At 49.0% G+C, this 12,264-nt stretch overlaps 1 protein-coding gene across 3 annotated transcripts in view; it reads right to left on the bottom strand.

Annotated features, from left to right (window-relative positions):
- PDE9A (phosphodiesterase 9A) overlaps positions 1–8,647 on the bottom strand; it is a 48,650-nt gene extending 40,003 nt beyond the window's left edge. For all 3 annotated transcript variants that reach the window (XM_010154864.1, XM_010154865.1, XM_010154866.1), the window contains exon 1: positions 8,579–8,647. In XM_010154864.1, coding sequence (XP_010153166.1) covers positions 8,579–8,647 — 69 coding nt within the window. The remainder of the gene's footprint in view (positions 1–8,578) is intronic.
- Between the last annotated feature and the right edge of the window lie 3,617 nt (positions 8,648–12,264).

Here is a 12,264-nt window from a genome sequence, read left to right as displayed (position 1 = left end):
TTGCTGGCACTGTTGGTGGGTCTGATCCAGACCCACCGTCAGCAGTGAGGGACTTCATCTCCCTCCAGACCAGTCTGAGCTGTCTCTGACCCACAGTCATCATCTTGCTTAGGTCACTGTTCCCATCCACTGCTGCAGCGTTTCTTACAGCACCTCACTGCCTGCACTAATGCCCAGCGATGGAAGAAATCACTGCTGATGACAGGGCTGACACCTCACTACGGAGCATAACAGAGGCCAGTGGCTGGAGACCACAGTAGTTTCCACAGCTGTGGTAATGGGCTAAGATCATGCATGTGCCGTGGGCACAGACATAATGCATGTCAAAGAAGTGCATAGTCACACAGGTCAGCACAGCCCGAAGAAGTCAGGGGTGCAGCTCCTGACCCACCTCCTACGAGAAAGAGTGGACACAGGGACTCCAATATTGCCTGGTGATATGGGAGTCTCCTGCAAGACCAGACAACACAAGACACTCATTTGCCAGTGTCATTTCTGAAAGAAAAGGCAGAGCCAAAATCGTGCAAGCATTAGTCACAGAGGCGATACAACACATGGGAAAGGGAAACGGGCCTCTGCTTCAGCCTGCAGATTGATGACTAAAGGCCACAGAGAAAATCAGCCGCAGATAAACCCTGTTAATTGCGTCTCCCTTGGATTTGTGCCAGGAGGAAAAAGAACGTATTCCTCAAAAAACTACACATCATCTGCAGACAATTCATCTGCCTCGTTTGAGAGTTAATATAATTTCATATTTCTGTCCGTGCTACTCTTAACAAAACTTCCACCATGTGTAGAAAAAAATGACACAAAAACTAGTCTTTGCTGAACGCTCAGTTTGATCATTTAAATGACTCTCCGTCAAGACCAAGAAGTAGCCATTTGATTTAAGTGGGGAATACTGACTGCCTGCCTTGGAAAGTAACATGAAGCAAAGGGGGGAGGGGGAGGGTGGGTGGGAAGCAGAATGAATAATAACTGAGGCTTTTTGGAGTGGAAATAATATTTTGATGAAGAATGCAGTGACTGCGAAGTAGGACAGCATGACTCGGTGAAGATGCCTGGTTCCTGGCCCAGAGCTCAGGTCTGTGGGACTGGTTTCTTTCCTGGAAACAGTGCCACATTTTTTAGAAACATCTTTCTCTGAAATAAGGGGCTGTTGTCTCTTAATCCATACTATCCACAACTGCTCAGGGACAAGGATTTTGCAAGCACTCTCAGAAGGAGTAGGGATTAAGAGCCCTGCTCCTCTGGCTGGCTTTCCCACTCAGAGGGGCAGTTCAATATTAAGGATCGTGATGGAGATATTTCTAAGGGACCACAGTGCATATACTCTGCAACCTACCAGCTTATAACTAATCACATTATATTTTGCTTTCAGATAGGATGGGTAAAAACACAGCCTACAAATCCAATTTCTGTTCTATATTTGATCCTCAGAACAGCTAATCCTCTCTGTAAACTCTAAACCCTGTCCAGAATGTTATCCTCCTCTGATCTGTTGTTGGCAATAGGGTTTTCTTCCAAGAATTTAACTCATGTTTGTTTTCTATTACCCAAGTAAAATTCCTAAGTAAATAATGCAGACATATTTTCAAAGCCGGCCTGTCCTCAGTTTCCAGTCCTACTTCCTTTTGCTGCTCTCAGCCTGCTGTGTTCAAGACTTTTAGCACTTGGTGATGTCTTTCATTCAGCTCAGCGGGCAACGTTCGGAGTCGGGGCTGAAAATGCAGAGTTAAAATAATCTAAAATTACAATCTTTCACCAATGATGCTGGGGGAGAGTGTGTCAAAAAAGCATCTGGTAAAACTCTGTTATGTGTCTTGCAGGAACTGTGAAAATTGTTGCTGCTTCTGTAACAGCAGCTTTCACGGAGGATTTCTGAACTGCTGAGGCAGAAGGCCGATGTGACATTTTTCATTGTGATCTTCTCTGTCTCTCCAGCGGTCTTTGTTGTCCATATCAAAATGAAGCAGGATCCAGAACTTTCAGAGACCACTCTGTAGAAATCCCTGGAAGGAATTAATATTTCTAAATGTGTAAGCAAAAAGGTCTTCCTCAAAAAATTGTGATAAATGACCTACTCAGTCATAGATCCCAATATCCCACAGAAGCCTTACCTGAAACACCGCATCTAAACATCTCCCAAGTTTCTCATTCTTGGGATTCAGATACATGAGTATCATGGGCCCGGCTATATCCAAAATACCTACTTTATCGCACTAATTAACAGTTGATATTCAGAAAACTACTCCATTTATCTAAGCTTCAAATGCGAGGCAGTATTAAAATCAGTATGCCAGATTTCCCATCTGTTTGGTGCAGTAGGAGCTTCTCTGAGAGAGGAGCAGAGAATAAGTGCATGCGTGGGGAGGAAAGCGAGAGTGCCCTAAGCTGAGAGTCTGAGCAAAAGCAAAGGCTTCCCCGAGCTGTTCAAACACCGCTCCTTTTAAAGGATGAGGAGCGTGGTAGATGCTTTACTTCCAACCTCCGGAGCTCTGCAGTCCTGCTGATTCACCCTTACCTTAGGGCAGTGATGCGACTTGGTAACGTTCATTTCAACACAACACCTAAGTGAAATGTACGGGTGGGATTCGTCTGATGTGACTTAGAGCATCTACAAGTTTGGCATCTTGTGCTCCGCTAGACTCCCTCTCTTGACAGCAGAGAAAGAAGACAACTTCCAAAGCGTACATCAGCCCACGCATCTCCAACACCCAGTTTAAGATGGGATGAATCATCCTCTGGAGGTACCACCCGCCTCCCCGCTGACTACAGGGGAACGTGTGTGACTAGCTTGGAGCTGTCACCGCTAAACTTCTGGATGGCTACGGTCAACGGTTAAGTTGGGTGAATCCCGTTAGTTTCCTAATTATATACACTACCCTAAAATGAGAAACAGGAGCTGCCAGACAGAGTTGATGTATCAGGATCCCGAGGCACGTGGCTATATGGTAAGTCACAATTCTCTTCCTCATAGCATCCCTGAGCAGAGTGCTATGGGAAAAGAGTTTTCTCTTTTCAGGAAGGAGAAAATGTCTATAATACACTCATACACGTGACTCTCAGGGCAATCTTGGACATCAGTTGAGAGGGACAGCATGGCAGGGGTTGGCTCTGTCACTAGGAGCAAGGAAGGATGGCATTACTGTCGAGTCGCTGGGGCTCGTAGAGGAAGCCAGGTTACATTAGAGCGTCTTGTGCAACCTGCTGACTACATTAAGGGACATATTGCCAACATTCAGTCTTTCAGTACTAATGATTAATGTCAAAATGTGACAAGGAACCAGCAAGGCTGGTTGTGAGAGGCTGAGTTGCAAGTTTCTTACTGTCTGCAGCAGACATAAAAGTATTTCAACCTTTGACAAAACAAATGTCTATACTTTGGCTTCAGTTAACATAAAAGGGCACACAGTTGCTGCTAATGGAGCACTAAGTGCAATTAACCCCATAGCACATTAATACATTAAGCTTGAAATGTTTTGTAAACTGGATGATAAAGGATGCTTTAGCACCAAATGTCCTCATTGGACATGTGAGCGAAGCTAGGCTGCTTGTTACTCACACAGTGCTTGACATTCCCACACACTTGACAATATAGGGCTGTCAGAAGGGTAATGTTAGTTAACAGAGTAAGGAAAAGCAGGTATGGTGAGAGGCCAGTGAAAGAATCATAGAATCATTTGAGCTGGAAGGGACCTTAAAGATCATCTAGTTCCAACCCCCAAGGCCAACTTGCAGCTGTAGGAAGTAAGCTCACTAGAAAGAAATAAAATAGTTTTGTCTTGTTTGTGTTAAGCCAAAAGAGTTTGTGTGTGAGAAGCATAAGTTGCTACAGTTACCTTGACTGAATCCATAGGTAAGGCCAGCAGGACAGTGTTAGACCCACACTTTGTCTTGGCTAACATGAACATAAACTGCAGTAACTGTAATAGACCACATGTGGCTTCAGAAAGATAAACAGCAGTAAACAAGCCTTTTAGGGTGATGGGTACTGAAGAATCCTGGAGCTACGCTGGCATTAAGGAGGTGTGCTAGGATTATGGTTTGACTCTCTAAATGCTCTGAGGAACCCTTGCTGAGAAGGAAAAGAGAAGAGGGAGTAGGAGAGAGGCAGGCCTCAGCTGTGATATTTTCTCTCACTTTTTTAAAAGCCTGGTTTTAAAATGTTTATGTGCTGTAATGTGATGGAGTTTTAGGAACCCACTGTTCACTTCTTGCTGTTTTAAAATGAGAGCATCTAGCAGCCACCTTGAATTCACAGGGGCCAGCTGAATTCAGAGAGAAAAGATGAGCTGAGACCACTGGTCAGACTCCGGCTGTGCTACCTTGCACCTTCCCTTGCCCACAGAGGTATGCCAGCACTAAGAAAATGCTCTTGATCCCACAAAAACATACTTATGCCTCACCATGTTGAAGAGGGTTCTGGCATCCTCATGTGCAGGAAGAACATTCATAGAACACCATGCAGGCGATGTGAACCCTGGGGTCGTCCATGTCCCAACTGCCCATGCACCCCTCCAATGGGTGGCACCTGAAAGGGCCCTAATCCCCTAAATTCCCTGTCCAGATAGACAGGGAATTGGCTCCATGGACAGTGCAGAGCATGCTTGCCCTGCTGTGCTAAGAGAGTCATGGCGATGCAAAAATATTTAATAGCCTTGAACTGAACATCACACCAGTATTTTTCTGCTGTGCTTTGTTTTTAATCTGAATCCATTTTGGCATGTTAAAAATAGCATGGCAAGCTTTGGAAAAATCTGTTGGGTTTGCTAGAATCTAAGCATTTATACCACAGTTGCTGTTGCTCTAATTAAAAAGAAAAGTTCACATGACAGAAACGATTCCTATGCGCTGACATTTCAGTGCAATAACCACAGCACCAAAATGCTGTTTTAGCTTTGCTCTGTTCATTGTGGACCTCGAGCCAAGAGGAACAACGGCTATGGATGCATCGATGTCCTGCTTCACAGGTCAGTACAGTAGACACCCAGAAAGGCTGAACTCAATACATTTCTTTAAGGAAAAGAGAAAGATCATTTCTCTGCTTGGCATCCATAATGACTCAGTCAACCAGCAAAATGGCTCCAAAATTCTTTACTTGCTTTCTGAAGAGGAAGAAAATACCACCCTGGGTGATTTCCTTGAATCCTTGACAAAGGCAGTGGTTCTTTTTTCCAGTTAGCTCGAGCTGTGAACCCCTCTGACTTTCCATCCTTGTCACAAATGTGATGCTGATTAAGACACTGGAAACAGAAATCCTCTTGAATTAAGCATTTTTCTCAGAGGAACTCCTTACAGCTCTGTGAGCAAAGACACTACCTGTGACATTTGAAAATAAGAACCATGAACTCACCCGTCTGGGAATAGAACCACTGGGTGGTTTGGCTCTGCTACCATTTAAATCTCAAAGGTCAAAAAAATATGTTCCCCATATTTTCATGGAAAAAAAATTGGGCATGGGCTGGAGAACATTTTCTTGCTGGTGGATTTTTAATTTGAAACAGGCTCCACATGAATTTTTCTGAAAAACACAGCCAAAGGGTTAATAACGCTATGAAGGAAAGTACGACCAGATCTGGCTTAAGTTTGGCAGAGCAAACCTCACTTCTCCAGTGGCAGGCTGGGGGTTTGGGTGCTTGTCCCTACCTAGTGGCACTCCAGGAACGAGAAAGCCCCATCCAGAGTGTCACTGCATGGTCACCTTATTCTACACAAAACATGGAGACAGCTTCCCCCCGTCCTACCGTCTTCTCCTTGCCTGGCAGCAGACCAGGCTGTGGCTGGGGTGGGACACGGGTGTGTTTCAGGGGTGTGCTAAGCCCCAAGCGCAGAGGAAGGTGTGTGCCTCTAACACTGCAAAGCCTTCGATCTTCCCCCTCCAGCAGCCCCGGCATGGCTGTCCCCTCCACCTCCTGCTTCATGTTCATGTAGGCAGCCACCCCATGGGAGACCCCCATCCCTTGCCCGTGGTTCTGAAAGGTCAGTTTATCAAGCTGTGACGAACGACCGAGAGCCTTTGCGGGTGCAAGCAGGATGGGGCTGAGGGGAAAGGGCAGGAGCCAAGGAAGTTACTGAGGGGAGGGCTAGGCTTCCCTGGTGTGATGTGGGAGTGATGCACACAGCAAAGAGCGGGGCTGCCCTCTGCACTCAGCCTCCCACCACCCTTCTGCGGGAGGCTCCTGGACTCTACCTGGTGTTCATGGTATGGGCCATGCAGGTACGAACCTCAGCCCTTCCTCTGCCAGCTGCGGGCACAGTCCCACGTTCAACCCCTGCTGATGGTGCCTCCTTTATTTCAGCAGCTACCACTAAGGGTTTCAAAGCCAGCAAACTCACCTCCGGCAATCGCCACATCCCTTTGCCCTTCCCACTGCGCCCCTCTGGACCTGCCGACACACAAACCCACTTAGCTTAATTCAACGGGCCTGTTGCAGGGCACTTTCAAGTGCTCGGAGGCAACACGCAGGCTCCCGGGGGAGGCGGCGTGTGGCTCTCTGACCCTGGCTCGTCCCTTCATCTACCCCAGTGCCGAGGCAGAACAGCTTCTCCCAAAGTCGGTAGCACGCCCTGTGGCTGCAACGGTGGAAATTCAGAATGAGGCTGTGGAAACACAGAATTCCCTGGGAATAATTGCCAGCACAGCTAGCGCTATCGTAGGATGCCCAGTTCTGTTGCACGACTCTGCGGTGGTTCAGCAAAATGCAGGTTGGGGCTGAGCCCTTTCAAACTCAATGAGCACTGTTACAATGAAGCTCAAACCTCGTTACTGGGTTGACGAGTGGCTTAGCATTGATTTAATGAGTTCCCTTTAGAAGCCTCCAATAACTGCATTCCTTGGAAGATTAAGGGTTGGATTTTTTTCTTTCTTTCTAATGGTGTCGTTACTGAGGAGGCATGAGAATCTGAGCTATGCCCTGCTTACCCCTGGGTGAACCCCATTTACACAGCATTTTTACTGCAGGAATCCTTCCAAACATTGCACAAATGGAATTTCACATCTGACAAAAGAAACAGATAATGGTTTTTTGAGAGGGGAAAAAAAACCCCAAAACCCCAACCCCTTAAATGCCGCCTGAGTTTGCATCTGCTTGCTCATGGGATTGTGCCTCCTCTGTGTTTTTAGTGTCAGAATCACTTTCCAGAGACTGGTGTTGAGAATTGCTATTTAAAAAAAAAAACCAAACAAAACACAACAGTGTAGATGACAGACGATGAGCTTTACCAGAATCTATGGAAACACTCATCACTCTTTCAAAATACTGAAACATGTCGTACTGAACGGTAAAGGTGTCCGGGAGCTGCGTACCAGCCTTGCTTCTGGGGGCTGCCAGGCCACCAACTCGTTAAGCCCCAGCGAAAGAGAAGCGGAATCTCCAGCTCGGCAGAGCCAGCATGCTCCCGCACACTGGGGGAGGGCACAGAGGGACCACCGTCACGTCTAAGCCCGGAGGTGGATGAAGAGGAGCAGCCTGTGGTGGGGGACCTGGTACAGATTTGGATTCTCCAAGGCCTTGTTCCAGAGGACAGGACTCTGGCGGTGGGTCTGGGGGGGGGGGGACGGGACCATAGGCGACAGCGGCGTGCGTGGTGGGACGGGACTGTGAGGATCAGCTCTCTCCGTACCTCCTTTCTGTGGTCATTCATATAGCAAAGGGGAGGGGAAGGGAAAGGGTATCTCTGCTGTCCCTTTTTAAAGGAGAAACAAAAGGCGAGGCTGGGTGAAATGATTTAGAGCTGAAAGATGAGAGGCAGAGAGATTTGAATGTTGCAAGTCAGAGTTTACTTGCTCTTCAGCCTCGCGGCCGCTTTCACTCTATCACAGAAAAAAGCCACTTGGTTCGTGGCCAAAGAAAAGAAGAAAAAGGCGACTTACAAAAACGCAGCGGCACTGTTCCTGTTTAAAAGCAGTGGGCTGTCAGCTCGGCAGCGTGCGAGCTCTCCCTTTTAGCCAGAACACATTTCTCCCACAGTTCCCCCTGTGCTGTGAACCGTGGTTAAGCAAACAAGGCAGGCTAATGGAAGTGAAAGTTTTAATTAAGGCCATTTATGAACAACTTGGCAAAGGTAGCGGGGACCCCGCAGCCCCCGGCGACGCAGCGGCAACACGCCATGGCACAACAGCCTGCCGTTCAGCTTGGAGGTAGGAAAATGCCCATCGCTAAACCCCCCACCCGACAGGCAATCTCCCAATAACTCAGCACGCCGTGCTTTCCGGCTCCCACTGCTTGGGTGAAAACCTCTCGGCAGTCCAAACTTTGTAAACACGCCGCGATGCTGCTCCAGGAGAGGAAGCCTGCGCGGCTACTGAGCCAAGGATCCCCAGTCAGGCAGCGGGAGCTGGCAGCGCTCAGCCCTCCCCTGCTGCCAGCGTCCCCTTCCCCTTTAAATAAACATCCGTGTACAAAGCAGAAGCCGCTCAAGATTCCCCCACCCTCTTAAAAAAAAAAAAAAGTTTGAATCCCGCAACGGCGCTGAATGCAAACACAGGTCTAACTCGCGTTACAGAAATAGGTCGTGCAGCAAACAGAGCCCGCAGCCGCTGGAGACACTGCTTTGTGAAAAACGGCAAAAGTACCTTTTGAATTCTTCCATCAATATCCAAATAAATACACTTGGGCCGGTAAGTTGAGGAGGCAGATCCCATCTTGTTACAGTTGGGCTTTCACTGGACCTTTTTCCAGTGTGAAACAGAGCAGAAAATAAGATTTATCCTACCAAGCCGAGCCACCACTGCCTGACAGTTTGGTGTCCCCGCTCTGTCTGTATCCCACTGTACTCTCATTCTGGGAAGGTCCCTCCTCTAACGTGCATGCATTTTGCTGTGCCTCTGTTTCTCTCTGCCACCTCCTTTTAGTTTTGCTTCCCTCCAAATCCAGCTGCCTCGGAGAGGGAAAGACAGTCTCCAGATGCTGTCTGCAAGTGTCCTCTCGATTCCCATGGCAACAACCCCTCTTGGCTTTGGGGCTGAGAGCTGCTGGGCATCCGCACTGTAGCTCTGACCCTGGGGCTGAGCAGCTTCTGTGGCACACAAGACCAAGTGGCACTTATCTCCCGGCGGGAGTCTGGGGAGGGGGGAAAAAACCCCTCTTTCCTCAGGGTGCTGAGAGATGTCATTTGTTTTTATGCTGCAATAGGACCATAATTACTAATTAGTGCCGACCCTCCTAGTGAGCTGCCCACACCCTGCAAGCCGTGTGGCAGGCTCCCGGCTGTGCCCAGTGCTCGAAACGTCCTTTCAGACACTTGCCCCAGCTGGGGCTCGGACTGTCTCAGCCCAAATTCCACATCCCTCCTGTTATCATTACAAGGATGGAAAGAAAAAGAAGCAGCTATTTTTTCCCTGTAAGCTCCAGAAGCATGAAGAAAGCAAAAAGCCCATGCTCTCGCCCAACGCCACCCATGCCACCCCCGGAGCAAAGGAATTTGTTATTTAAGGGAACATGAAGTATCCTGGCAAAGGCGTCTCCCACAGGAAGGCACAGCTGAAAACCAGTAGGGAGCAAAGCATCCGATGGTCGATTCTCCGAGCGGATGCCAAATGCCATCTGGTGCGTATCTGTGCTGTGCTGCAGTGCCTGCGCCTGTGGGGAGCTGAAGCGGTGACGGGTGATGCTGGGTCATGGATGGGAGCGAGCTTTGGAGGGAACGGCTCCCCCACCGTGGCAGGGCAGAGGCTGCCTGATGGCTGCAAACGTGCACAGTGGCTGGAAAACGCTTGTCCTGCGAGTGTTACTTCTCGGTGATGTCTGAGGCTTCTGATGAAAGAGCTGCGAAAAACATTTCCCAGCCTCTCTTGAGCTGCAGTCTGGAAGAATTGGACTTGTGGCAGCAGGGTGGGTGCTGCTTTCCCTGCTCACCCCATGGACCTTGCTGCAACTTGAGTGGGACACAACTGCCCTGCAGAGGAGGCCAAGGTGGCTACTGCATGATGCGCAGCCTCGGCTGCACCCTGCAACACACAGGCAGGGCTCCTCCGCTGTGCCGAGGGGATTTGTAAGAGCCGGCAAGGCTGAGCGGGTCCTGGACCCAGTCTGGGAGTCAGACCCAGGCTGGCCTTTCGGACCAAAGTCTGCAGTGCTCCTAATGCCCTCAGAGCCAGCGGCAAGGTGACTATTTGAGAGGTGCAAGCCCTTGCTTCACATCCTTCCTCTGCCAGCTTGGAGCAAGCACTTGAAGCCTTCCAGGAGAGAGAGCCCTTGCCACTGTAGGGCTATCCTGTAAGCTATTCCCTAGGCTATGTTACAGTCTATCCCATAAGCTGTCCTGGAGACTACCCTCTAGGCTATCCTGTAGGTTATCCCCTAGGCTATCTCCATGGCTATTCTGAGGTAGGCACAGTTTCTCCCACTGCAACAGCCTTTCCACATCAGCCCCACTCCTTCTTGTACATCAGTTGGGACTTCCATGACTGATCATTTCCTACCCTGCTCTGCTAAGCATCACCTTAACCCTGTTTTACCACGGTTCACTCCTGAGTGACTTGATTGATGTTGGCAAGCAGCGGCTACCTGAGGAAGCCGGCCATGACAAGAATGCAGCCATTTAGAAGGAGGCAGCAAGAGCACTCACACCCAGAGATGCCCACAGGATGTTTGGTCTTGTAGAAGAGGGGGCTGGGAGCTTCCTCCGTGATGACCCGCTCCAAGAGTGGTCAGATGAGGTCACTGGTGCATCGCAGGGTTTGATCGCACATCGCTGAGACATCTAATGATCAGAATCTCACACTGATGAGCACCCACCTTTTGATTTCTATTTTAAAAAAGCAACCAGCTTCTCCAGCCAGCAAAAAGATGGGCTCTGACATCCAGGTGATGAACCTGTTCCTGCCTTTCCATCATCCTTGTCATACGTATTGTCCCTGGGTATTTCAAATGTGTTTCCTAAGCTCCAGCACACATCCCCCTCCAGTTACATTAATACTTGTTGGAAAAATCGCTTTGCTGTAAAATTGCTGACTACTGCACTTTTCAAGGACTTGTCATGTAGAAGTGAATCTACAAAAGCTGAGCTTTCAGAAATCACGGTAAAAGCCTGATGCAATCTAAGGCACAGCTCAGGCCCATTCCTGAAAGGTGACAAAAGATGGTATTCATCAAAGAGGATACGCAGCTCCGTGAGATTGCTGCCTTCCTTTAGCTGGATTAACACTCCTGAATCTGCTTAGTCCATTATATGCTGTGCAATGTGGACAGAATGACTTGGAAGAACGATCCCATCTTATCAAACCCTTCAGCAGTTCACCAGCTGGGCCAAATCCTGGCAATACAGCGCCAGACGATGCTTCTCCATCATTTGCCTTACAGGAGCATTTTGACCAGCTAAGGGCAGCACCAGCCGATTATCCCCGAGACCACGGGTGGCACATCAGGCGTGGCACACCTCTGCTTTGCTGACTCTGCTCAGTTGTTTACCGAGGCCAACACACACCACTTTGTACACACAGCCTTTAAAAGTAGATGTGCCTTTTGGAGGGCTTGAGCCTTTGGCTTGATGAACTGGCGGTGCCCCAGCCAGATGTCACTTACCCCGGCGGGTGCTCCCAAGGAGTAAAAAAGGTGCCTCTGTCTCCTGGTCCTGGCTTCTGCTTCACATATGTGGTTCAGAGGCAGCTTTATTAGGGTTTCCAAGGTGTAACTGGATGATATTCAGATCACACATGGTTTACACTTGGACTCGCTGCTGTTGAGGCACAAAACATCCATGCTCTCTTTACACGGGTCAAGATCCCCCCCTGCTGCAAACCCTGCTTAAAGGGTGAGTGAAAAGATTTAGTAATGAAGAGGGCTGCTCGAGTCACACTCCAGGCAGGGCTCATCTGGGGTGGTGTGGCACCATCCCTGTCCCCTCCACCCCCTACAAGCATAGCTGCAACTGCACAAAAAAGGACCAAGACAGCAAGACAACAAGGACAAGGTGGGGGCAGCACCACAGACTGCCAGCCTGCGTGGCCCCTCCAAGGAACTGCCCCTCTCAGACACCTCTTGAGGTGGCAACATCCTTTTGCAACAGTCTCCCTGAATCTGTCCTTTCTCTGAAGCATCCCTATCTGGCCAGAGATGTTAAAGGCAACAAGAAAAGCTTCTGTAGGTAGGTCAGTGACAAAAGGAAGACTAGGGAAAAGGTGGACCCTCTCCAGAAGGAAATGGGAGGCCTGATTACCTGGGATGTGGAGAAGGCTGAGGTACTCAGTGACTTTTTGGCCCCAGTCTTCCCTGGCAAGTGCTCAAGCCACACTGGCCAAGTCACAGAAGGCCAAGGCAG

The sequence above is a fragment of the Eurypyga helias genome, unplaced genomic scaffold (genome assembly GCF_000690775.1).
Source record: "Eurypyga helias isolate BGI_N326 unplaced genomic scaffold, ASM69077v1 scaffold14887, whole genome shotgun sequence".
Taxonomy (NCBI): domain Eukaryota; kingdom Metazoa; phylum Chordata; class Aves; order Eurypygiformes; family Eurypygidae; genus Eurypyga; species Eurypyga helias.
This window is presented reverse-complemented; position numbering and strand designations above follow the sequence as displayed.